Source organism: Anabrus simplex, chromosome 13 (assembly GCF_040414725.1).
Source record: "Anabrus simplex isolate iqAnaSimp1 chromosome 13, ASM4041472v1, whole genome shotgun sequence".
NCBI lineage: Eukaryota > Metazoa > Arthropoda > Insecta > Orthoptera > Tettigoniidae > Anabrus > Anabrus simplex.
This window is the reverse complement of record NC_090277.1, coordinates 48984721-49012655: the sequence shown is the minus strand read 5'-3', so window position 1 is coordinate 49012655 and position 27935 is coordinate 48984721. Positions and strand designations below refer to the sequence as shown.

General features: G+C 38.6%; 1 protein-coding gene across 1 annotated transcript in view; it reads right to left on the bottom strand.

Moving 5' to 3' along the window:
- Positions 1–27935, bottom strand: part of Dcr-1 (Endoribonuclease Dcr-1) — a 189283-nt gene that overhangs the window by 58745 nt on the left and 102603 nt on the right. The window contains exons 14-18 of the mRNA XM_067157086.2: positions 16320–16559; positions 13633–13812; positions 12092–12305; positions 8109–8284; positions 4148–4326 (exon numbers count right to left, since the gene is read on the bottom strand). Of these exons, the coding sequence (XP_067013187.2) occupies positions 4148–4326; positions 8109–8284; positions 12092–12305; positions 13633–13812; positions 16320–16559 (989 nt within the window). The remainder of the gene's footprint in view (positions 1–4147; positions 4327–8108; positions 8285–12091; positions 12306–13632; positions 13813–16319; positions 16560–27935) is intronic.

Below are 27935 nucleotides of genomic sequence, written 5' to 3'. Positions count from 1 at the left end.
CTTACAAATTCTTCTTTCACCAGAATGAATCCTCCACCTCCCCCATTCCTATCCTATCTCTACGATACACACTCCAGTTACATGTGATAAGAATAATTTTTGATCCGTATTGATGATATTTGATTGAAATAACAACAATGTTAATTTATTAATTCAACCACCTAATCAATACAATAAATCTTGTCTTTGTTGAATTACACTGGCACATTAATTAAAACGGTACATGTTTCGCCTTACATACAGGCATCATCAGCCATGGGTTTAACCTTGAAATAAAATCAAGCACCTGATTTACATATAAATAAAATACAACTAATTTATAAAAAACTTGAAGAGACTTGAAAAAAAAAAAAAAAAAAACATAAGGTAAAGACTAGTACAATGTTGGTTTTAAAAATATTGCTATAAGTGAGAAGTTGACAATTGATGAAAGTATTTCCCATATTGACATTGGAAGACTACTATTGTAAGTAAAATGAATAAAGCAATAGTTTGTTATAGACAAATGTTAAAATTGCTATAAAATGATGTATACCGACTAGCGGTTAGAATTCGATAATGACGAGAATGACAATCAAAATCGTATTTTTTAAAACATCATAACACTCTCTGCTTCCTTAAACTACACCGTGCTGCATTTACCAGATCCCACTCTTCCCCAACTATGTTGGTACTTATATCTGCTTGTCTTATGTTGTTGGTACCAACGTGAAACACTACCACCTTCTCCTTCCCCTCCTCCTTCTCTTCTACTTTTCTCAACATCTGCCTCAACCTAATTCCTGGATAACACTCTACCCTGGTTCCCTTTCCCCCACACACTTTCTCCACATGTCTAAGGATGGAATCTCCCATGACCAGAGCCTCAACGCTACCCACCTCATTTGATCTCGTCCCCTCCTGGTCAGCCGTATCTTTCCTGATAGCTGCAGAAGCTATTTCCTCCTCCCTTTTCTGCCGCCCATGACCAAATGTCCAACAAAATGTTCGCTGATGTAGCACACAATTTTATGGCCATAAATATTCGCAAGATATATATTATGAGAAAAATTCGGCTGCCTTCGGAGACACTACCATGTGTAAAGGAATTTGCTGTGACCTAAACGAAACGCCAGCTAAATACAGTAGAAACTTGTTTAAAACACGGCGCCATTTGTACCTACAGTACTGTGTATACAAGGCCGAGTTCTGGAACACGGTAATAACATGAGAAAGAAGATGACGAAGACTTAATATAGACAGATGACAAAACACTGGTTGCCTGGTTACCATGGCGTCTGTTTTCTGTCCATGCAAAACTGTCTATGCTAAATTGATAACGCTAATTCCAAACTGAACCCCAGCCCAAAAACATATTGATGTTAAAAAAACTATAAAAAGGTGAAACAAAGAGAAATTTAAACTCAAAAATGGTCACTGATAGACTATAGGTCTTTATACACTGTTGTCTTAATATATGGAAATCAATCCCAGTCCTTCATTTATTTCTTCTCAGGCTTTGATAGGTTCTTTTCTAATTGCCAGCATCAACAGAAAAAGAGGCATAACTTTTCTTTTCGCTATACAGCGTCTCTCTTATAAACCCAGACTATCCAACGGCAATTCTACTCTCTGAGACCTAAGCAGCTGTACGAGAGGTGCACGCATAGTTCTTGACTTTGCAAGGAGCGTGCACACGTTTGACCCAGCATCAATAGCCAGTCTTAATCTCAGCTGTTAACATGGTGAGACACCATATTTGCAACACAAGAGTGAGATATTGCGTGTGGTATCTTGCATCACTGAATGATTGTTTATTCGAACCACAGCTTGTGTTCTTTTCAGACGAAGCCTGGTTTCATCTTCATGACTGTGTGAACAGTCCTCTATTGGTGAGCAGAAAATCCTAATGGTGTTTATGAAGTCCCTCATTATGAAGGATGACACTTTAGCATCTCCATGATGTATGAGCCAAGATATTGAAACTCTCCTGTTTGTGATAATCTACCCCTAGTATCCTTGGTTCAAGGTCTATTGGTGGAAAAAATGTTGCCATCAGAATGTTGGCTGGCGAGGTAGGAGAAGTAGTATACAATTTATGTATATATTAGGGTCCTGTTGCAGCAATGATTGCAAACAAAGACTAAAAATGAAACTGATGATGAAGGAAGCATGAGAAAAGTAACGGAAAACATACTGAACTTTGGAAGACCATATATTTGCCTTTGAACTTATACTTTCATTGTGACTATACATGAAGAATTTTTGAACCTTGGCAATTTATAGAATTTTCACATGAATTCTGTTCGCAAGACTTGAATCTATCACATAAAGCTGGCCGTATAATGTTCAGTAATTTTCAGTAGGCAGTAAATCTGAAATGTGCCTATGAATCATCCCTGAATCTTAAAATAGTAAGGACCTAATCCTGGAATGTCACTACGGTTAGCAGAGAAGGATGTGAAGGACACTGTACTGTTATACTGCCTTACATGGTTCTTACAATCATCATCATGTAGCATCATACCTTTAAGTACGTTGTTTCCTCGAGGTTGTGGAAAATAAACCAAACCATTGTGGCAACATTAATTATTTAATTAAAACGTCCATTTACCATTTCTGCAGTGAAAAGTCATGCTTGGCAGTGCATAAAGATTTCATTTAATAACCCTACACTGAATAATTCAATGAAAGGTTCATAATAAAGGACTTCCTGAAATATGTATAGAACATTCTGAGATGGATTTTTTTCTGTTTCTCACTTATTAGAACCACCATGGAGCAATAACTAACATTCTGGCATTCTGGAGATGAAAATGAAATGGCGTATGGTTTTTAGTGCCGCGAGTGTCCTAGGACATGTTTGGCTCACCAGGTGCAGGTCTTTTGATTTGACTCCTGTAGGCGACCTACGTGTCGTGATGAGGATGAAATTATAATGAAGACAACAGATACACCCAGCCTCCATGCCAGCGAAATTAACCAATGACGGTTAAAATTCCCGACCCTGCTGGGAATTAAACCCAGGACCCCAGTGACCAAAGGCCCAGTCTATCGGGCTGGCATAGAAAGATCAGTGGAGACAACTTTCATAGACCTAAGCATTATATTATTCGAATAAATGACTATTTTACGCAAATAAATCGTTTAATGAAATAAATAATATTTTTCTAGTAATCCTGGGATGGAGACATTTCTTTTGATGCACAACACACAAGCATTAGAATTGCGTTTTTTTTTTTTTTCTTCACAATATTGTGTTACACATTCAAATTTTTATATATATTTCTAAAACAACATCTGTCTGGCATTCCAGATAACCAGAAAGGTCCAGAATAAATTGGCACAAATACATTTAAATACCTAAATTACATTCCCTATTAACAACCTAATGACAAAATATGTTAAAAGATGTCACATAAACAGTTAACGTAAAATATTTAGTGAATCCTTTATAATGTTGGTTCAGATGTCTTCTACCTCATTTTCAGTGATGCCGAGTTGTCCAGGGTGGCTACCATGTGCTTGAAAGCTGTTCCCCGAGCTTCAAATAGAAGACCCTTTACCAGACATGCCTTTGCGTTCAGGCTATATCTCTCACTGAAATGAGGTATGCAATGTTAGTAGATAGCCTTATTCTCCTTGTCAACGCAAACTGCTTGCTCTAAAACTTTGCAGTGCAATTTCTGTAGTCATGTGGCATGCGTGCCAAAAGCCTGGATTCAATTCCAAACTTCTGCAGTGAGTTAATACGGAGTGAGAACAAGTGATGCTGTTGATGGTGATTCACCGTCGGATGAGGACATTAAAACCTTGAGCAGACTGCTTGGTGTTATCAGACAGAAGTTGACTATGTGCTGGGGCCAGGTTTCACCCTCTCCCAACCTCACTATTATCAACATTTCACGTCCTGATGCACAGGTCGCCCACGTGGCATCAAACAGAAAGACCTCAGCAGGCGAGCCAAACATGTCGGACACTCCCGGCATTAAAGGCCATTCAATGCATAAAAATGTGTTTTCATATTAGTCTTTTGTCTCTTTTTCTGTTGCTCACTCTTCCAATGCCGACCTGTCACTGTGTATATCCTATTCTTGTCCCTATCTTTCTAAACATGACTTGATTTGTGACTGTTACTTCCACGGTTTAAGAAAATGAATCATTTTACCTTGGAGTCAGGAAGTTCAGTCTTGCTGAAGTATGATCCACATCTAGCAGGGGCTGCTTGCTGTTCTGAATCTGAATGACGTACTTTTTGAAGTAGTATTCATCAAATGTCTTGTACTCTGAACCAGGGAAGGAAGACTTGGGATTCAAATGGCCGCAGATCTCAGCCACATAAAAATACTGTTAACAGAAATAAGTAACAACTGTTAGAGAAGAGAACCCAACATCTGATTCTTAAAACAGAGAGTTGTAAACAAGAATAAACCAACAGTGATAGAAACAGAATAGAATAGAATAGAATAGAATAGAATAGAATAGAATAGAATAGAATAGAATAGAATAGAATAGAATAGAATAGAATATATTTATTTATTACCTACAGAATGTCCCAATTACAGATGATGTAATAGAAAATTAAATTATAAATTAAATAATTAAATTAATTAAAAAATTAAATTTAATATATATACAAATATACATATATATACAAGCAGATATAAATCCTCACATGTTTCCTACAGATTATTTACATAATTTACAAAATTATCACATTCCACCCTTGAGAAGAACTTTCCGAATTGCAGTGGAAGGGTGGTAAAAAATGTCGAGTGACCCTTCCAGCTAATTTATGGTCCTAAGGGCTTGCATGAACCAAGAATTTTCATGTGCAACCATCCTACATTTGGGCAGGTGGAATGTACATATCTGCCTTCTTCGTCTGCTTGAAACATGAAGTGGGATCAACCTCAGTATAGCCGGACAGTCCACTTTACTCTTCAAGCATTTAATCACTAACATTGCGTTCGCACATTTTCGGCGTGTTGCCAGCGTATTCATTCCAAGAATGTTTACAAATTCTTCATACCTGCTTGAAGAGAGTGGCATGCCCAGGAATCCAAAACTAATCCACTTCACGAACCTTATCTGTACTGTCTCGAGACGGTGTATGTGGCCTTTCTGATACGGGAGCCACACCTCACAACCATACTCGAGACAGGGTCTCACCAGGGAACAAAACAGTGTTTTGACACATGCAATATTACTGAAATCTTTACAATTCCTTTTGACAAACCCCAGGAGTCTGAAAGATTTCTTTATAATACCTTCAATGTGTTTCTCAAAGCATAAGCCATTCCTGTTACTGTGAATTACACCTAGATCATTAAACTCCTCCATAGGATTTAAACTTTCTCCACTGATTTTATATCTGTAAAACACAGGTGTTAATTTCCGAGTAATTGACAAGACACCACACTAGAATTTATTCACTTTAAGGGGCCACTTATCACACCACTCGCATATTTGCTTCAGATCCTATTGTAGACAATCGCCATCACTGTCTTCTTCTATGACTTTGTATAGTTTCAAGCCATCAGCGTACAAGAGACATTCACTGCTCTGAACGACTGTACTTATACCATTTAGAAGCAAAACAAATAGAAGAGGCCCTAACAGTGATCCCTGTGGGACACCAGATGAAGGTTGACAGGGGTTAGAGATCAAACTCTCGAACTTGACAAAACTCAAAATACTCCTGGACACTCCATACGCTGACAACTTTCTCAACAAGGCTTTGTGTTGTGAAGAGTCAAAGGCTTTGGAGAAATCAGTATATATCACATCAACCTGTTTACCTTTGTCCAATGCATCTGAAATTGAAGATTGGTAACAGTTGACCTGCCTTTAACAAATCCATGCTGTGATGGGTCTATGTACTGACTAAAAGAGTCATACAGGCGATTATATATGACTTTCTCCGTCATGATAGAAGTGTGTAATGGACAAGTATAACTTGGAAGCAATTCTCTAAACCCATGGGTAAATTGTGAAAATATTGAGCTCGATTAGTACGTGTTGTTGTTGTTATTATCATCATTATCATCTACGTAGTTATGTGTGACAGGTTGTCAGAGACGGACTTTATCATGGGAAGGAAGCGGCCGTGGCCTTAATTAATGTACAGTCCCAGCATTTGCCTGGTATGAAAATGGGAAACCATGGAAAACCATCTTCAGGGCTGCCGACAGTGGGGATACCGGCCGCACTTAAGCAACTGCAGCTATTGAGCTCGGTCGTCCATGCATTTAGCTTACAAATGACAAGCCAGGAGGACAAGAAAAAAAAAAATACTATAACATAATACATGTAAATTACATCACCAAATATAAAATTATCAGTGCGGGAAGGCTGGTCACAAGGCAGTAGGATGCAAAATGAATCCACAATGCATAATTTACACAGATATGGAAGATGAAGAGTCAAAACATCATGCTTTTGGCTCAGGCAAGTGTATCATGTTTTGTGAAGCACTAGAAAAGGCCAAAAAGCAGTGGTGAATGGTACAGATCCTTGAAGTTACTGACTTGGTATCGGCACTTGGTTCTGTAAGCAATGTCTTCACAATTTAGATGCTTAGAAGTTATGCAGCGAGAACTGACACCAGAAAGCATCGTGTCAGTGATGCTGCAAAGTCAAGAGTCTTGGGATCAGGTGACAGTCTAGTAGAAATATTCTGTGTCAGAAGAAGAAGGATCTGGATGATTACAACAGACAGTAAAGCAGAAGAAGGAAGATGAAGCACAAGATGCATTAAGCACGACATCCGTCCTGAAGTGATGCGAGAGCGGTTTCCGGGGTGGAGATAAACGTTGTGGGGAAAGGGAGTGTGGGTTTTTTTTGGATAAGAATCTCCAAACACTTGTTGAGTGTGGACCCTCACAAGCGTCTTATGAAAGATTTTCCACACTCCCTCGCAAAAAAAAATTTAAAAAATATAAAAAAATAAAAAAAAAATTTTAAAAAAATGATTTTGGCCACCTAAGGACCACGGAGAGTAACCCTGTGCATTCATCTTAATCCTTTTCTTGACTTCGAATAGTTCTCCATCCTTTCACTCTGCTGTTTCCTCCTCTCTTGTGTCCAGATGCTGTTATTATTATTTCTTCGATTTTGGCCACCTAAGGACCGCGAAGAGTAACCCTGTGCATTCATCTTAATCCTTCTTTTCTTGACTTCGAATAGTTCTCCATCCTTTCACTCTGCTGTTTCCTCCTCTCTTGTGCTGTTATTACCTTTCCTCATTTCCTTCTCCTGGAAACCCAAATTTTGCATTAATCTTCTGAAAGTTGTTCTGTCTTGTATTATATCGTCTGTTATTCCAATCTCTGCAATATCTTTTTTTTACTCCTTGGATCCACTGGTTGCCATTCTCGCTCGTATAAACACGGTTAAACACTTGTTTTAGTCAATCTACTGTTATCCATCCTCATTATGTGACCAAAAAATGTAATTCTCCTTTTTCTGATTATGTCTAACAGCCTCTCATTTTCTTCATCCTTGTATAGATCTTTATTCCTCCTATGTCTAAACTCTCCTTCCTTTGTTTTCAATGGCCCCCAAATTTTTCACAGTATTTTCCTTTCTTTTTTTCTCTATCTCTTCTATTTTACCAGTTTTCATACAGAATATGCATTCTGTGGCATACAAACTCTCTGGTTTGATTACTGTGTTGTAGTGTTTGATTTTAGTTTTCCTTGAGAGATTTGGTATGCTAGTTCCAGTTTTCTTGTTCTTCTTCTTATTATTATTCATTGTCCTTGGCTGCACGATCAGGGTATCAGCCTTTGATTCAGAGGGTACCGGGTTTGATACTCGGTGGGCCGGTGATTTTAGCCGCATCCGGTTAATTCCTCCGACTCAAGAAATGGGTGTTTATGTTCATCTCAATATACACACAACACTACCAACCATCACAGAAAAACATATCTGTGAATACATCCCTATGCATAGGACGGTATGTGACCATAAAACTAGGGCAAAATCACAGGTGTGAGAAAGGCTGCAGAGAAAGAAAGATTTTTATAACTACTATGACTCTCACAGCTACCACTGATCTACAAACAGAGATACTTCTACTAATGATTGTACAGATTTGTTCAATTTTAGTTAAGTCTATAATTTACCTGGGGTTGGTCCTGATTTCGATACCATGGCATGATGACTGCATCGTGGTATTTTGCAGCTTCAAAAGTGAACCCTTCTCGCGCTTCCTGAGGAATGGGATGTGGTCGTAAATCTCTGTTTTCGTAGATTCTCTCAAGGAATTCCCAATCAACTTCAGCTGGGCTTTCCTTATCCACTGTAATAAAAGCAAAAAACAAGTTATATGTGGAGTTCATCGAGGACCTTCAATGCTTTCAAGACTACTACTTCTACCCACACAGTGTTATCATTGTATTCAATCTTTACACAGGGGTTCATTTTATATGTCATGGCAACTGAGTTATATCGCCCAATAACTCTGCAGCATGGAAATCCACCACGAACGTTGGAAGGCAAAGGAAAGCACATCACAATATTCACATCAAAATGAGATGGGGGTACAGGAGCTAACAGCGTGGCGGGAGGGAGTCAAATGAAAGATATGCACATAGAACTTTGTGCATAGTATTTTAATATGCACAAACTGAACACAAATAGCTAAATGTAGTCCCCCAAGACATCAACACATCACTGCTAATGAAGGGCATTGAATACCACTGGTGCTGTTGGTTTTGTTGACATGGTAGCACCACCTGTCCCCAATGTTCCGATATAATGGCTGACAACACGTCTGTAAAGTGTAACCCACGCAATGCTTCTTCAGTTTCGGAATGAGATGAAAGTTGCATGTGGTGAATATGGTAAGACCTCAATCAGAGGATGCTTACCATGATTATTTGATCTGAGAACAGGAAGAAAAAAAAAAAGCAGCTTGATTTGTTCTGGGTGATTTCCGACAAAATAACAGCTTCAAAGTTTATAATTTTCATGTTCCATATTGATAAATTAGGTACTCCACCTAATCCATACAATATAAATTAGTACTTCAATTTATTTTAATCATGGTACTAGTTTTGGCCTATTAACATTAGGCCATCATCACCTGTAAGGCCTTAAAATGCTTAAAAAACTAACTGGCCATACACATAACAAAAATAGATAGCATAATACTTGAAAATAGTCCTAATCTAACATTCAAATATTCAACACTTGAAAATTCATATGATTTGTTGGTATACTTCAATAAATATAAATCACTGCCTTGAAGATCTATAAATAATTTGTTGATCACTTCTATAAAATTAAAAGCAATTGGTGAAAAATTAAGATAGATTAGATTAATGTTAAATTAAATCTTGGTTGATTATAACATGCTAACATAATCAACAAATTATTTAACAGATATTCAAGACAGTAATTTACATTTACTGAAGTATACCGACAGATCATAAGAATTGTCAAGAGTTGTGTTACATCCTAAAGACAGCGACTTATTTTAGTATATATTGAATATTAGATCAGAAGTATTTTCCAAGTACAGTAGAATTTCGCTGTAGAGAGTACGGCATATAATGAGAAGTCCGATATAACGACAGCTTTCCCCCCCTTTGAAAATCCCTATATTAAGCTGTGTATTATCCTTCGGTAACAGCGAGAACCCTATCACTGATGCATCTGTTATTGCGAGTGATTAAGCGTGTGTAATTTTTTCCATTATCAATATTTATACACTCCAGCAATTATATAGAATGTGATCGATCATCTTTGGTATAGATTTTTCGCTATGTGCACTAGCGAGTTCTCTCGTCGACATCTGAACTCGAAGGCAATATCGGAGTCAATTAGTAATACTTGTCGACCGGTGTTCTATAAACGCAATTCAAAATGAAAGAGAAAATGTTATCGCAATAAATGCAAAAATAACGTGGCCGATAGCGGTAGTTAACTCATTAGAAATAAAGGCTGAAGTAAACGATCGCTAATTTTAACTTTTGAAACTGTAGGTACTGCACGTGGAGAGTTTAGGTGATGCAATTCCTCTTGCTTCAGCAAGTTAGGACATGACCATATATAGTCATGCAATTGGATTGGCCAAAATAACGGCCTTTCCAATTAGCGAAAAAAACAGAAATCTAGTGGAATTCTGTGTCCCATTGGTTGATTGTGATTTCTCTATTTCCGGCCTTCTGCCGCTTCGAGTGTATGATGCGATTAGGCCGCGTCTTTACCATCTGACCGTCCTCGTGAGCGCTTGCACTTGAGGGCTCCCCTCAGGAACCCCTGCCCTTCTTGGTAAGTGCTATTTCTGTGCTTTTCTGATTACAGTTGATTTTATTTAATTCCTTGTGTGTTTCGGTATTTTGTCGTTTAATTTAATTTTCAACGTGTCTGAGTTTGCCCTAGATTCCCGTCATCATTAATTTCACTTTCTGAATGACTCTGTTTTCTGCAGACAGTCGCCTGCATTTTGTTTTTGACAATACATTGTAATTCAGTATCACCTTACTATGTTAACTCATGTGTTTTACAGATTTACTTAAGTATCCTGATTATTTCTTGATTTTGGTTTTGTGGATCTGTATCTTTTGTTAAAGTCTATTTAGACATCTTTGGTTTTAATATGTTAAGTATCTGCTAATCTGCAATTCTTATATTTGTTTGTTTTGAAGTTGTATATTGTTAATTTTAATGATATTACGAGTTTCAAAGTGGATGATCGTGAATCTTTTCTTCCCCATATCGTCATACCTTCCCGCGGATCTTAATAGGGCTCCTGCACATTCCACACTCGACTCCTGTCCTTAGTTGTCGTTTATTAGGCCTGTAAGTTGTTTCCCTTGCATTTGGTACAATTTTACGTTTTGATCAGTTAACTGTCATGTTTCCAAGCTTTGATGTGTATCCGCTGCTACTGTGTTATTTTACTATTTCCTATTAATATTAAGTGTCAATTATTATTATCGTTTTCTTATTTTCGTATTATTATTATTATTATTATTATTATTAGTTCGGGTACTGAGTGGTAATAATGAAATTTTGTGATGCGATAAATAAAGGTATTTTTTAAATAGATTTAAATCTATCGCCTTAATGAGGAACATGCACTACGAGGTAACATTGTATTTTCTCGTGTTTGGTTATACTTCGGAAAGGCTATTCCCGAGTAATTTATAGCAAAAAGGTTATCATTACTCTACTGGTGCTTGAAATATGTTTTCATGATACATATGTGGTTATGTTGCATGACTCTGTTTGAATAAGAAAACTGAAAAGTTTGCCACAGGAGCAACTGGCGTGATACTACTCTAATTCTTCAGAATCAAATTGAACATCCACGTTCACGCTGTCTCAGAATTAGAAAAATAACTTACGAGTAAGCCGTTGTATGGAAATCTGTGCAGGTTTTCAACAAACAGATTGCTGTTACATACTGAATGTATTGTGTGTGGGGTTTTTCTCAACTTTCATGAAAAAATCAAATATAACGACAATCCACTATAGTGAGTAAATTTTTCGCCTTTATGAATTTTCGCTATAACGGACTTCTACTGTATTATGCTATCTATTTCTGTTATATGTATGGCCAATTCATTTTTTAAGTGTTTTAAGACCTTGTGGCTGATGATGGCCTAATATCAATAGGCCAAAACTAGTACCATGATTAAAATAAATTGAAGTACTAATTTATATTGTATGGATTAGGTGGATTACCTCATTTAATACAATAAAAGAGTAGCATTACGAAAATGTTGCGAAGTTTGGGTTTTTACGACATTTCTTTGTATCATATTTATTTTTAACTACAACAATTTTGCTATAGAGCTCATATGGTTTTATCCGCAGTGTGTAGAATATTTCCTTATTATACACTGTAAACTGCTTTGTAACATTAAATATAAATTTGTCAGCTGTTTGAGTGTCACCCTATGCATGTGACTTGCGATTTGCACTTGTTTATTGGTTTCCATTAATTATAATAGCCATACGAAGTCAGTAAAAAAAAAAAAAAAAAAAAAAAATCTAGGCATTGGAGCATTGGCAAATTACTCACATTATGATAAGCTATACTGTAGTTAGCTTTCAATATTACTAAACATTTTACATAAATACTTTCCATACTCACATTTTCTAGTGGGAACAATAAAGAACGAGTTCTCCGAGGCCTGTGGATCGAACATCATGAGATACTTCTGTAGCCGAAGCACGCTGGTGAAGGTGTAGTTGAGGAATGTAACGATCTTCTCCAGATTTTCCTCTGTTAAGATTATGGGGGAACCAGATATTTCAAGTTTCACACTCACCTCACCGGAGCGAGTGAAGATGGGGAAGGGGCAGATCTGCAAAGAAATAGTCAAATTAATGTATTTGCAAAATGTTTAAAACATATTGCTGTTGTCTGTTAGGTCATCAGCCCAGAGGCTGGTTGGATCCTCAAATAGCACCACCAAAGGCTATGCAGTTATAGGGAAACCGCAAAAACCAATAGCAGAGCCCAAATGAGGCATACTAGGCAAGATGAGGAGTGAGGTAGTTTGCCATTGCTTTCCTCACTGGACCAGAATGTGCCACTGCAACACGACTGACCCTAAGAGCAACACCTTTCATAACACTCAGACACTATTTGTGCTCCGAATGCCATTACTCAGTACCACCCATACCCCAGCAGCTTCCGTATTGTCACAGCCATGGATGAGACTGGAACTTCAGTGGAAACTACACTTGTCGTTGCATCTAGAAAAAAAAAAACTATGTGAAAATATTTTACAAGATATTAAAATCATTCCGTATTGATGGTTTTTGCTTTACAAAGGAAATTTAATTTTCCTCCTATTCAATACATACATATCTCCATCTTTAAATGGAACAATTTTAATTCTACATGTTTCAACTCGTTTGTGAGTACTCTCAGTGATAAAAAAGTTATTTTTTTACATAATTGATGCTAAAAGAATATGTTAAAACACAATGAAGAAAAGAGTGAAATTACGAATTATCCATATTTCAAAATAAACAATTTAAATAACATGCAAAACTGTATCTCATGTTTCCCGGAACGAGAGCTTCTTTGAATTAGGTGGGATTTTGAATTAACAGATTTCCAATTATCGAGATTCTACTGTATGTGGAAAAATACCGTAAATTGTAATTGCCTTGTGTTTTCAATAAATGAATTTAAATAAAAAATAAAATCCTGTTTATACTGGATCCCCCCTCGTATATTATTCACAAACTCAGCCAAATTATTATCGTCAACAAAGTCACTCTTTCTACCAGTCGCCATTTTATCTAACTGCCAATTGTCGCATGACCAGAAAAACATGAGAAATTCAGAAATCCAATATGTGTAAATATATGAAAAAATTGATAAAATTAGAAACTAAGTTCTTTACCGTATGGAAACAAAATGTAACACATTGCCATGTGCCGATCATAGTTGTGCTGAATGAAGATAGTAAGACGTGTTGTTCAAAAGACGATATATTGTTGCTGGCTTAAGGCACTATATATATTTAGCCATTTTTTACACATAATTTCTAGCCCTGTTAATCAAGAAGTTGAAATGCATCATTCTTGAGGAGTCATGATGGTAAAATACAATTTAATCATAGACCATTATAAATCAGTGTATTGCTCCTGAGGGACGTAGTATAGATAGACACTCACCTTTGGAATTTTCTTCAGAGTGAGTATGCCAAATCCTTGAGGTGAATCTTCTGGAGGGTATATTTTCCTTCCCCTTGTATTCTGCTCCTCTGGTAGGGGGCAGGTGAGGACCATACTGATGTGGTACAGGAACGCAGGTTGGCCGGGAATAGGACGGCAGTCAGTCAGAGCTTGTGCAATCTAATTCAAAAGAAGAATCCAAAGTTACAAGAAAAGAATATCCACTAACAAATTTTGAAAGAAAGACATACATTAATAAAATAATTCTGTGTCATTCTTATACTTCATCAACTGATAAACAAAACCGCAGATGATTAAGAAAAAGAGGGCACCAAACTGATCTTTTCCCATTCATCAAATAGCTTATTATTATCATCATCATCATCATCATTGACCATCTCCAGTTGCCCGGGTGTGGTGTACGAGCCCCTCCATCTTTGTCCATCCCGGAAGCACTGTTCTCTCATAACCTTCTCTCAATCTCATCCTCTCTCCTCGACATATTTCTTTACTAGATCGGTTCATTTTTACCTGGGTCTGCCCACTGGTCTTTCCCTTTTTCTCCTCTCCTATATTCCCTTCTTGTATTCCTATTTGCACTCATCCTTTTTACATGGCCAAATCACTTTGGTCCTGCCTTCTGGATCCTTTGTAGTAGGGAGTCTCCTATTTCCACCTCCTCTCAGACATTTTTGTTCCTGATTTTGTCCTTCCTGGTCTTCTGAATCATGGTGGGAAGGAACTTAATTTCTGCAGCTTGGAGTTTTGAGTTGTTTTGTCTCGTTAACGTGGTTGTTTCCAGGCTGGGTGAGGATGGATATCTAATAGGATATGTATAATGCCATCATAGCTTTCAATAGTACTTGTTTATCCCACAGCAGTTGTCGTACTTGGTGGAGTACCCAGAGAAAAATCTGTCCTCCTTCTGCTTTGTCCAGCACAAATCTCACATGGAGTGACCGGGATCTGGACCACAGAACTCAGCGGTGAGATGTCAACGTGCTGCCGCCTGAGCCATGGAGGCTTTATATGTTGTAAAAATCTTTAAAAGATTTATAACTTCTTTTAAATCCCTTTTCAGTGAAAAGTTACTTAATTTGCAGCACATTTATAACCATCTTTTCAATTCATTTTGTACATTAAAACTCTATGGGACTTTTACTATCCAAATAATTGGTTTTTAAGACTTACACGAACTGCGTTTTTTAAAATCCGTGTTTAAACGTGACAGATTGAGTCACCTTGACTCTTCAATATTTTTATATATGTCATAGTTCTTAGTATTAAGATTATCATGCGTTTTTACCATAATAGCTTAGGCTGAAGATGTTTCACAATAGAAGAGACGAAACATGTCCCTTTTATTAAAATAAAATAAAAAGAGAATATTGCATTGTACTGTAAAGGTGGAGTCTCTCAATCAATTAGATCGTATTTCTTATTGAGGACGACAATACGGATTTACTATGAAATTTATTTCTTGCAGCAGCACATTCATGCATCAGACATTAACTGTTACTTCATCATATCATTCTTATCTTCTTAATCGGGCTCAAATGAAATCTGTAACTGTGAAGTTTTTCATTCTATCAATACTAATGCATTAGTCTTGACAGCCTGAAAATCTTCACTGTTACAGATTAATCCATTCACATCATTTGACAAACTATGGTCACGCGCGGTGGTTTGGCGCATGAATCAAATGATGAGCTCAGCTCGCAATGACGCGTGCCTGCTTATCTTCATATACTGCATTCCCTTTGCAATTTACTTTCTCACAATACACACTGTAGGGAACTAGAGGCATGTACTGTTGGTAAACAATGCTCTCTGTATTTCTGTGTGACACTGGAATTGTTGAACAACAGTTTATTTTCATCGGTATTCAGTATTCATTATGCAGTAGACCAGTATCGCGGTAATGACGATGAGAGTTTGAAAGCACTTGTAGATAGTGTTTTAGATGGCGATTATGGCAATAATTACATTTTAGAAAATGAACTATTATAAGTAGTTTCTTGAATAGATTTAGAAAACGAATTTGACTTCGAGGGTAGTGATAGCAACAGTGAAGCGCGGTATGAGTGCTAAGAGCATTGAAAGAAGGTGAGAGTGAAAGTGCCGCGCCTGGTCCTTCCAAACGCATGCGGCCGGTGACACAAAAGAACCTTAGTCATTGGGAACTGGAGAATAAAGTCAAAAATCCTATATATATATATATCCATTTTGTGGATACGGTAGTGTTTCATATATATAGTACTTATGAAAAATTTAGATTCCACTCACCGTCTGAACTTGCAATGTTTCTGAGTACACAGATCCACTCTTTTTGAAATTATTTCAAATGAAACATTTGTACTACAGTCAGCGGTCATTTAAGAAATGAAGAATGAGTAAGTCATAACTTTCAAACTTTCAAAAATTGCAAAATTTTAGTGAATCATCTTCATTAGTTAGTATTTCATGCAGATTTTTGTGTGACAGGTACACTCAAACTACTGGCGGACAAATTAAATCTGATTCCAGTCAAAAACATAGCCATTTATTGTGACTTGAATGGGTTAAAAGTCAAAAGTGAGAAGACCTGGCAACAACAGAAAAATAACAAAACTGAAATGAAATTCAGGTTAATCATCATCATCATCATCATCATCATCATTACCACTTGATGTGCTCAATGGACTTACCCGCTTGTAATAGTACTGGCGACGCTTTGTGGTTCCAGGGCGAGGCTCATTGGAATCCCTTGGAACCATTTCCTCCAATTCCTCCAAGGCAAGACTCGTTTCCTCCTCTTCGTGCAGGCGGAAACTCTCCTTGCCTACAGGCAAGAGGTTATCGTCCAGTTCCTTAGCCTTGTGCAGCACCTGGCAGGCATCCAAGGCTGCAATGCGGCGAGCCAGGACCTGACTTGGCATGGGCAAACCCTGGGGAGAAGAAATCAATTGATATTAGTATACCAAGAATTTATGGAATAGGACAGTAAATATGTTCCAGGCTGTTGATTGCCACCACACATAGCAATATATTCCCGGTGGCCAAAGCTTGCTTTCTAGTGAACATACAGTACATCAGAAGTAAAACAATATTCAAAGCATTTTTTGTCTTGCTAAACGTAATTGATCAACTTGAAATGGACACTACTTACCAGAATTCTCAGACCGAAGGACTAGCGTAATTATCCTCATAGTTCGTGAAGAAAATGGTTTCATTTTTGATAACTAAACTCTGAGAAAACTGGTATAATAACATACACTTAAATGTTCAATACATACTAAATACAATAAAAATTCCTAGCACCCTGAGGTACTTCTATGGCCCCACAGAAATGTTCACGATACGGTTTTGGTTAGATGGCCAGAGCTGTGCAATCTAGAGGTACTAGAAGCTTGAGCTGCTTGATAGCACTCATTGTAGCCAACAGACTGTGCCACGATTTGTTTACTAGCACTTAACACTACAATCGCAAGGCACTCATAATTCTACAGTAGGGCATGTGTAAAACTTGCGAGATATTTCTATGTTAATTATACCAGTTATCTCAGAGTTTAGTTATAAAAAATGAGACCATTTTCTTCAAGAACTATGAGGATAATTACGCTAGCCCTTCAGTCTGAGAATTCTGGTAAGTAGTGTCCATTTCAAGTTGATCAATTACATTTAGCAAGACAAAAAATGCTTTAACAAATGTAATTTGAAATATATCGTGGTGGTCACTGTGGTAGTGTAAAAAATGTGGAGGTAACAGTATATGCAAATATGCTCATGTTAATTGTTTATTGGGTTAAACAACAGGTATCAGCTCAGAGAAATAGGTGTGGTTGCAAGGATTTGGAAGGAATCAGTGTGGCCTATTGATAAGGTAAGAATAAGCATGGAGTAAAAATAGGAAACCACAGAAAACCATTATCGGTTTCCCGAATAGTAGGACTCAAACTCGATATCTCCCAAGATCCCAAGGTTGTGAGTTAGCTAACCCGGCACACCGAAGTGCATGGCTAAACTGGTTGGACAAATACATATTGCTAATAAAACGAAGTATGTCTAATGAAAAATAAAAACTATAATGTGGAAACCAAGCACGCCAGAATTTGCTGCAAGGCCATACGGGTACGCTAGCATAGCAAAGTCAACATCTCAGTAGTCCACCGATCTGGTAGGGAAAGTCATATAACAACAGTTGTCAGCGGTACTTTGTAGCCATGTGGCCTCACAACAAATTCACTCAGCAGTACAATGTACCACTCCGGCAGCCAACGTGTTAAACACTTACATACATACGAGGGCTAGAAAGAAAGCAGTGCCAATACTGTTATCATATCATATAGGAACAATTAATTGAGGGTGCTGGTTCTGCAGACGAATGAGTACGAAGCCATCAATCTATGGTGTCACATCAGACCACCTCAAAGTGTTTTCAAAGTTACAGCAACAACTCTTTCCAATTTGCTTTACATCGCACCGATGATGATGGGATAAGAAAGGGCTAGGAGTGGGAAGGAAGCGACCATGGCCAAGCATGTGGAAGGTTTCTGGAATATCATCTTTGCCCTGCAAGATAATGCCCACTGTCAGAAGGTGGGGGAGAGAGAATTGTTGGCACGGTGGTGGTAGGAAGTGCTCGAACATCCACCCTATTCACTGGACATGAGTATGTATGTCATATATCTATTTCCCAAACTAAAGGAATCACTCCAAGGGAAAGGAAGCGTTTCCATGCACGACATGTCGTACTTCAAGCAGAATGGCTCTCCGTCGCAACATCAACAAAGGAGGTTCTCCTTCTCCTTGTCGGTGATACAGTCTACCCATGGGATCTTGAACACTAATCATCACCATCATCATCATCATCATCATCATCATCATCATCATCATCTCTATCTCTCTGCTCCAGCAAGCCAGCTGCAGGTGTTTACAAGCCTCTCCATCGACAGCTGATGTTCTACATTTTGCTGCCAATTTACATCACATTTTGCAAGGTCTTTGAAAATTTGCTTTTCCCTACCATCATGAGGTCTCCTTCTGGGCCTCTTACCAACAACAATAATGTTATTTGCTTCACGTTTCACTAACTACTTTTATGGCTTTTCGGAGATGCCAAGGTGCTGTAATTTTGTCCGCATGAGTTGTTTTATGTGCCAGTAAATCTACCGACACGAGGCTGACGTATTTGAGCCCCTTCAAATACCACTGGACTGAGCCAAGATCGAACCTACCAAGTTGGGGTCAGAAGGCCAGCGCCTCAACCGTCTGAGCCACTCAGCCTGGCCTTACCAACAACAGTCCTTTCACAGTAAGCTCTTGGAGTCCTAATTTAATCATCCTTCTGATATACCCATACCATCATAATCTGCTTAATTGTAAGGTTTCCAACAGACTCTTGTCCATCGGGCGAGTTGGCCGGTACCGTTACGTGCCCGCAGCTGTGAGCTTGCATCCAGGAGATAGTGGGTATGAGCCTCAATGTTGGCAGCCCTGAGGATGGCTTTCCGTGGTTTCCCATTTTCACACTAGCCAAATGTCTGCCTCCGTAGTGTAACTGTTAGTGTTAAGAGGTGCTGTCCTTGAGGGCCCAGGTACGATTCCCGGTACTGCCAGAAATTTAAGAATGGTAGGTGTGCTGGTATGTGGGTAAATAGGTACATGCAACTCACCTCCATTGGGGGGGGGGTGCCTGAAAAGGGCTGCGACACCTCAGGATGAGGACACGAGTTTACTTTTACCTGGCAAATGCTCGGGCTGTACCTTAATTAAGGCCATGGCCACTTCTTTCCCACTCCTAGGCATTTCCTATCCCATCATCACCATAAGACCTATTTGTGTTGGTGTGACGTAAAACAAATTGTAAAAAACAAAACAAAACAAAATAGACTCTTGTCCAGTCTAAACTGTTGGTGGACATTTTCATTCTTTATTTTGTCCTCCTCTGCGAACCATGTGACCTTGTATTGAAAAGGCGGCAATTGGCAAAACTAAACGAATTGTATCCCATGTGACCTTGCCGCGGTGGGTTAGGCTTGCGTGTCCCAATGATGCAGATAGCCGAGCCGCAGGTGCAACCATATCGGATGGGTATCTGTTGAGAGACCAGACTAACGAATGGTTCATCGAAAGGGGGGTAGCAGCCTTTCGGTAGTTGCAAGGGCGGCAGTCTAGATGACTGACTGATGCGGCCTTGTAATAATACTCAACATGGCTTAGCTGTGTTGATACTGCTACACGGCTGAAAGCAACGGGAAACTACAGTCGTAACTAACTCCCGAGGACATGCAGCTCTCTCTGTATGAATGATGTACTGATGATGGCTTCCTCCCGGGTAAAATATTCCGGAGGTAAACTAGTCCCCCATTCGGATCTCCGGGTGGGGACTACACGAGAGGGGGCGATCATCAGGAAGATGGATACTGACATTCTGCGAGTCGGAGCGTGGAATGTTAGAAGTTTGAATCGTTGTGGTAGGTTAGAGAATCTGAAAAGGGAGATGGATAGGCTAAAGTTAGATGTAGTTGGTATAAGTGAAGTACGTTGGCAGGAAGAACAAAATTTTTGGTCAGGCGACTACCGAATTATCAACACAAAATCAAACAGGGGAAATGCAGGAGTTGGTTTAATAATGAATAAGAAAATAGGGCAAAATTTGCTCATTCAGGACAAATATTTCAGATTCCCTAAGGGAATCCACATCTATATCATCTGATGGCCAAGCAGGCATCAATTTTTAGTGATGAGACAAAGTCTCTTAGTGCATTGGCACTGCCGGTGGCTCCAGTTAGCCTACGCAGTGGCCTCCACGGTATGCACTAGCCAGCGTATTGGTAGGTGTGCTAGGTACCAACTGATGAGCCCACCCTAGCACACGAGGGCGAAACGCTGGCAACCAAGAATGAGCTAGCTGGAAAATTTATAATGTCCAATAACGGACCATTTATATTGGTATTATAAATTTGCTCATTCAGGACAAATATTTCAGATTCCCTAAGGGAATCCACATCTATATCATCTGATGGCCAAGCAGGCATCAATTTTTAGTGATGAGACAAAGTCTCTTAGTGCATTGGCACTGCCGGTGGCTCCAGTTAGCCTACGCAGTGGCCTCCACGGTATGCACTAGCCAGCGTATTGGTAGGTGTGCTAGGTACCAACTGATGAGCCCACCCTAGCACACGAGGGCGAAACGCTGGCAACCAAGAATGAGCTAGCTGGAAAATTTATAATGTCCAATAACGGACCATTTATATTGGTATTATAAATTTGCTCATTCAGGACAAATATTTCAGATTCCCTAAGGGAATCCACATCTATATCATCTGATGGCCAAGCAGGCATCAATTTTTAGTGATGAGACAAAGTCTCTTAGTGCATTGGCACTGCCGGTGGCTCCAGTTAGCCTACGCAGTGGCCTCCACGGTATGCACTAGCCAGCGTATTGGTAGGTGTGCTAGGTACCAACTGATGAGCCTACCCTAGCACACGAGGGCGAAACGCTGGCAACCAAGAATGAGCTAGCTGGAAAATTTATAATGTCCAATAACGGACCATTTATATTGGTATTATAAATTTGCTCATTCAGGACAAATATTTCAGATTCCCTAAGGGAATCCACATCTATATCATCTGATGGCCAAGCAGGCATCAATTTTTAGTGATGAGACAAAGTCTCTTAGTGCATTGGCACTGCCGGTGGCTCCAGTTAGCCTACGCAGTGGCCTCCACGGTATGCACTAGCCAGCGTATTGGTAGGTGTGCTAGGTACCAACTGATGAGCCCACCCTAGCACACGAGGGCGAAACGCTGGCAACCAAGAATGAGCTAGCTGGAAAATTTATAATGTCCAATAACGGACCATTTATATTGGTATTATAAATTTGCTCATTCAGGACAAATATTTCAGATTCCCTAAGGGAATCCACATCTATATCATCTGATGGCCAAGCAGGCATCAATTTTTAGTGATGAGACAAAGTCTCTTAGTGCATTGGCACTGCCGGTGGCTCCAGTTAGCCTACGCAGTGGCCTCCACGGTATGCACTAGCCAGCGTATTGGTAGGTGTGCTAGGTACCAACTGATGAGCCCACCCTAGCACACGAGGGCGAAACGCTGGCAACCAAGAATGAGCTAGCTGGAAAATTTATAATGTCCAATAACGGACCATTTATATTGGTATCATAGTGAAAGAATTATTGTCGTCAAGATAGACACCAAACCAATGCCCACCACAATAGTGCAGGTCTATATGCCTACTAGTTCAGCGGATGATGAAATCGAAAGAATATACGAGCAGATAGAAGATTTAATACAATATGTAAAAGGTGATGAGAATCTAATTGTGATGGGAGACTGGAATGCAGTGGTAGGCCAAGGAAGAGAAGGTAGTACAGTAGGAGAATTTGGATTGGGACAAAGGAACGAAAGAGGAAGTTGGCTGGTTGAATTCTGCACTGACCATAATTTAGTCCATGCCAATACTTAGTTCAAACACCACAAACAACGGTTGTATACGTGGACGAGACCTGGAGATACTGGAAGGTATCAAATAGACTTCATTATGATTAGGCAGAGATTCAGAAACCAGGTGCTGGATTGCAAAACTTTCCCAGGAGCAGACGTGGACTCTGACCACAACTTGTTGGTCATGAAATGCCATCTGAAGTCGAAGACATTGAAGAAAGGAAAGAATGCAAAAAGATGGGATCTAGACAAGTTGAAAGAAAAGAGTGTGAGTGATTGTTTCAAGGAACATGTTGCATAAGGACTAAATGAAAAGGCTGAAGGAAACACTATAGAGGAAGAGTGGAGAGTCATGAAAAATGAAGTCAGTAGGGCTGCTGAAGAAATGTTAGGAAGGAAGAAAAGATCAACTAAGAATCAGTGGATAACTCAGGAGATACTAGACCTGATTGACGAACGACGAAAATACAAGAATGCTAGAAATGAAGAGGGCAGTAAAGAATATAGGAGATTAAAGAATGAAGTGGATAGAAAGTGCAAGGTAACTAAGGAAGAATGGCTGAAGGAGAAGTGCAAGGATGTCGAAGGCTGTATGGTCCTGGGAAAGGTAGATGCCGCATACAGGAAAATCAAGGAAACCTTTGGAGAAAGGAAATCTAGGTGTATGAATATTAAGAGCTCAGATGGAAAGCCACTTCTAGGGAAAGAAGACAAAGCAGAAAGATGGCAGGAGCATATCCAACAGTTGCATCAAGGTAAAGATGTAGATAATTTGGTTCTGGAACATGAAGAGGCTGTTGATGCTGATGAAATGGGAGACCCAATTTTGAGGTCAGAGTTTGACAGAGCTGTGAGTGACCTCAATAGGAACAAGGCACCTGGAATTGATGAAATTCCCTCTGAATTACTGACTGCCTTAGGAGAAACCAGCATGGCAAGGTTATTTCATTTAGTGTGTAAGATGTATGAGACAAGAGAAGTCCCATAAAATTTTCGGAAGAATGTTGTTATACCTATTCCCAAGAAAGCCGGTTCTGACAGGCGTGAAAACTACCGCACCATTAGTTTAGTATCTCATGCTTGCAAAATTTTAACACGTATCATTTACAGAAGAATGGAAAAACAAGTTGAAGATCAATTTGCCTTCAGAAGAAATGTAGGAACATGTGAAGCAATCCTGACTTTACGTCTGATCTTAGAGGATCGAATCAAGAAGGACAAGCCCACATACATGGCATTCGTAGATCTAGAAAAGGCATTCGATAATGTTGATTGGACCAAGCTATTTATGATTCTGAAGATGATAGGGATCAGATACCGAGAACGAAGAATTATCTACAATCTGTATAAAAATCAGTCTGCAGTGATAAGAATCGAGGGCTTTGAAAAAGAAGCAGCAATCCAGAAAGGAGTGAGGCAAGGCTGCAGTTTGTCCCCTCTCCTTTTCAATGTTTACATAGAACAGGCAATAAAGGAAATCAAAGAGAAATTTGGAAAGTGATCACAGTCCAAGGAGAGGAAATCATAACCTTGAGATTTGCCGATGATATTGTTATTTTATCTGAGACTGCAGAAGATCTCGAGAAGTTGCTGAATGGTATGGATGAATTTTTGGGTAAGGCGTACAAGATGAAAATAAATAAGTCCAAAACAAAAGTAATGGAGTGCAGTCGAACGAAGGCAGGTGATGTAGGAAATATTAGATTAGGAAATGAAGTCTTAAAGGAAGTAGATGAATATTGTTACTTGGGTAGTAAAATAACCAACGATGGCAGAAGTAAGGAGGACATAAAATGCAGACTAGCACAAGCAAGGAAGAGCTTTCTTAAGAAAAGAAATTTGCTCACTTCAAACATTGATATCGGAATTAGAAAGATTTTTTTGAAGACTTTCGTGTGGAGCGTGGCATTGTATGGAAGTGAAACATGGACGATAACTAGCTCAGAAAGAAAGAGAATAGAAGCTTTTGAAATGTGGTGTTACAGAAGAATGTTGAAGGTGAGATGGATAGATCGAAACATGAATGAAGAGATAGGGAATCAAATTGGTGAGAGGAGATCGATTTGGCTAAATTTGACAAGAAGAAGAGATAGAATGATAGGACACATCTTAAGACACCCAGGACTTGTTCAGTTAGTTTTTGAAGGAAGTGTAGGTGGTAAGAACGGTAGGGGTAGACCAAGGTATGAATATGACAAGCAGATTAGAGCAGATGTAGGATGCAATAGTTACATAGAAATGAAAAGGTTAGCACAGGACAGGGTGGCATGGAGGGCTGCATCAAACCAGTCTATGGACTGATGACTCAAACACAACACATTTTGTCTTATGGAGACACACAGAAAGAAACTTCATATCAGTGGCCTGTAGCTGACTTTTTGCAGGTCCAGTCAACACTGCTGCTTCCAGTCTGTACATCAGAATTGGAACAAAATATGTTTTGAACCGTGTGAGTTTGTAAGCTTGGCGAAATACAGCGGAACCTCGATATCTCAAATCATCTCAGGAGCTAAATTTTATTTCGAGTTATTGAAATTTCAAGATATAGAGAATACCATTTTTGAGCATGTATACCACATAATTGAATCATATGTACCACATCTGCGGGCTTATACTGAATACATTATTTTTAACAGTATTTAAAAATATACAAACTAACTCTACTTTACAGAATCACTTTAATAACCCTTATTATAGTAACTTCTTAGAAGACAGGATACAGTACATACAGCAGTGAAACAAGAAACAACTACCTCCGTGAACACCTTTAGAAAAATCCGTTAGTCTCTTCTGCTTGTTACTGTTAACCTCTCCTCCCTTCATGTTGAAACTTCACGTCAATACCACGCAGCCAAGATTCGTAAATGGAGCTTGTCATCCGCGAATTTGGGGGTCAGTTTCATATGTGACCAGCAATTAATTCACACCCGAGAAACAGCGAGGCTTCGCCAATTTTCCGATCACTAGAAGTTTTAATTTTTCGGTTCCTGTCATATTAGCTCCCAACATCACTGTAAACCTTTTATTTTTTTTGAACTTGTTAACTGTTCCTCACAAACTACAAATGCCATATTGCACAGTTAATGTTGCACAAAATTCGAGTTACAGAGTATTTTTTGCTTCAAGGGAGGAAATGTTTGCTTTGAGAAATCGAGAAATTCGTGCAACCGAATTTTGAGTAATAGAGAAATAAATACATGTGAAGAATAGGGAAAATGGCCAGGAAATTTAAGTTACTTCGAGATACTGAAAATTCCAGTAATGGAGGTTCGAAATATCGAGATTCGACTGTATGTCATCCCAAAGGAGTTGACAAAATGAGTGATAGAGTTTTGATGCAGCTTGTAATCTATTGCCAATTTTGTTTTTGTTTGCTGTATTGTCAAAAGAAACGAAGCTCCCTAAGTTGTCTTCTTCTTTTTTCTGATATGTTTCTGCTTATGCAGGCCCTGAGTAATTGAAGTTATTAATAATATTTACTTCTTCATTTTCCACTCGCTAAACATCCTTATTTCAAAGACCTGCATTCTGCATTCAGTTCACTGATAAAGACTTTAGTGTCTATCCTTCAACACCGTAAAGCAACAGCAGTAACAAGTAATACTTCACGCCATGCCAATGAGTGATCACAAGTATAAAGTTTGAAATTTTCCACCTAATCAATACTATTATTTATTATGAGGTACTTAAAATATTTTTACATTGCAGTACCGGTTTCGACCCTATGTGTGGGTCATCGTCAGCTGCTGAAGAACCTTAGTTTTGTTAAAAATAACATATAATATTAAAACATGATGCGCTCTCAACAATCACACAAATGACAGGCCAAGACCAGGACAGCAAATAATCTGACACAGTCCAAGAGTTCGCAGTTATGAAGAAGGGAACATTCTACTTTAGTTAATGGGACATCAAACCCAGACAACTTGACCCTGAGCAAACCACAAGAAGATTTTTAAAGTTATGTATTCACTCAAAACACGCGACTCGAACCTGTTTCAATGTACAAGCACATCAAGACATATGATAATTTATTACTAAACTTCATACTGATGCAAATTTTACAAAACACCTTTGTAATTCTTCACATTGTAAAAATATTTTTAAAAAATTTTTAAACCAACATTGTTATTTTTAATGTTAATTTTAGTTTAAGTCTCTTCAAGATGTTTTAAATTAATTTCTTTTTATTATATGTTAATCAAGTGCTTATTTTTATTCCGAAGTTAAGACAATGGCTGATGATGCCTTCATACTAGGCGAAACATATACCATTTTTAGTTAATAGATCAATGTAAATCATCCAAGACAATGACTTATTGTATTGATTAGGTGGTCAATTTAATAAATAACTTACTGTTATTATTCTAATCATTGAATATGTTGCGCTGATCTTCAGGAGCTAGCAATTTGCTTTAATCAAGCAACTCGTCTTCAACTTCTACACCATTTTGGGACTTCATATTTATTAAATTGTGTTGTGACTTCGTGCCTGATAGTATATGCAGGCTGGCTCACTTATCTGTTCACCTCTTCTCGTAAACATCTTGAGACAGTGCCGAACTTTGCATGTGTTGTGCTACTATTCAGAAGATTGCGCCTTACTTCATATAAGTGACTGACCTTCTACTTCTAGATTTTATGATTTAAAATCGCACAGTGCCATTCCCCATTATCTTATATTGCCTCTTCAACTGTTTTGTGAAAGACTCATTCTTTAATTTCTTATTTAACTAGGCATTGTTTTTGAATTTTATGCGGCTGATGATGACCCGGATTGGGGTCGAAACCGGTATCGCTTCCGCTTATAATTAAATAGAAATGTAAAACTACATTTCTTATTTATTTGTACTGAATAGGTTGAACTACATTATTTGTTATTTCAATTTAATTGTAATTATGTCACCATGCATCGGATTAATTTTGCAAGCTGATATCTATAATTATAAAAGGAAGTGTTTGTCTGTGTGACTGTCTGTGCGCGAGGCCCAGCAAAATCTACAGCACGCAGATATCTGAAATTATGAACATAGGTAGATGGAAAGGGGTCCGAATGCCCCTCAAAGCCAGAATTTTCATTTTCGCTTTCGTTGGTGAGTTATGAACAAAAAACCATCGGTAAACTTGCATTGGGATATGACAATCCAACGTGCTGTCACTAGATTAAATGCATAGAGTCGCTGTCACTAGGCAACGTACATAAGCTAGGGAGAGAACGCAATATTCAAGGAGCCATTTTACGTCCAGGGCGTAGGAAACCGTTTTTGGTCTTATATGGTGTGAGGGCATATGACGCTGTTGATGCTCTGCAATGAACATGGCTCTGAAACTGATGACGAATATTATTGAAGCCACCATCATTACTAAGCATGCTGCGGGCGAAGTAGTACTCCTCGGACTGTAAGTCCATTGAGTAGGAAGCCATTTTCCGTCCGCGACACGAGGAGCCATCAGCCCGTAATATTCGGAAGTGTTTGGGTGTATGTGTGCGAGACCCAGTCAAATCTACGGCATACAGAGATCTGAAATTTTGACATAGGACAATCGCTTAAAGTTGTAGGACTCCATCTTCGAAAATGGAGCTTTTGCCATTGTCAACTGTACGTGGATTGTTCAAGAGTTCGAAAGGCAAACACAATACAGTATACATCTTACCACCAAATGGAAGGACATTAATATAGAGTTTATTCCGAAGCTCTATAAAGAAACAATATATTTTGTATTATATAACTTGGTCTTTTACATGGTTTTAATATTATTTGTACCATCCATCAAGCTGGTATCTTAAGCATTGAAAGTAACAATATAATAAAAATAAAATAATGTATTTCATGCAATTTATGTCAAAATGATG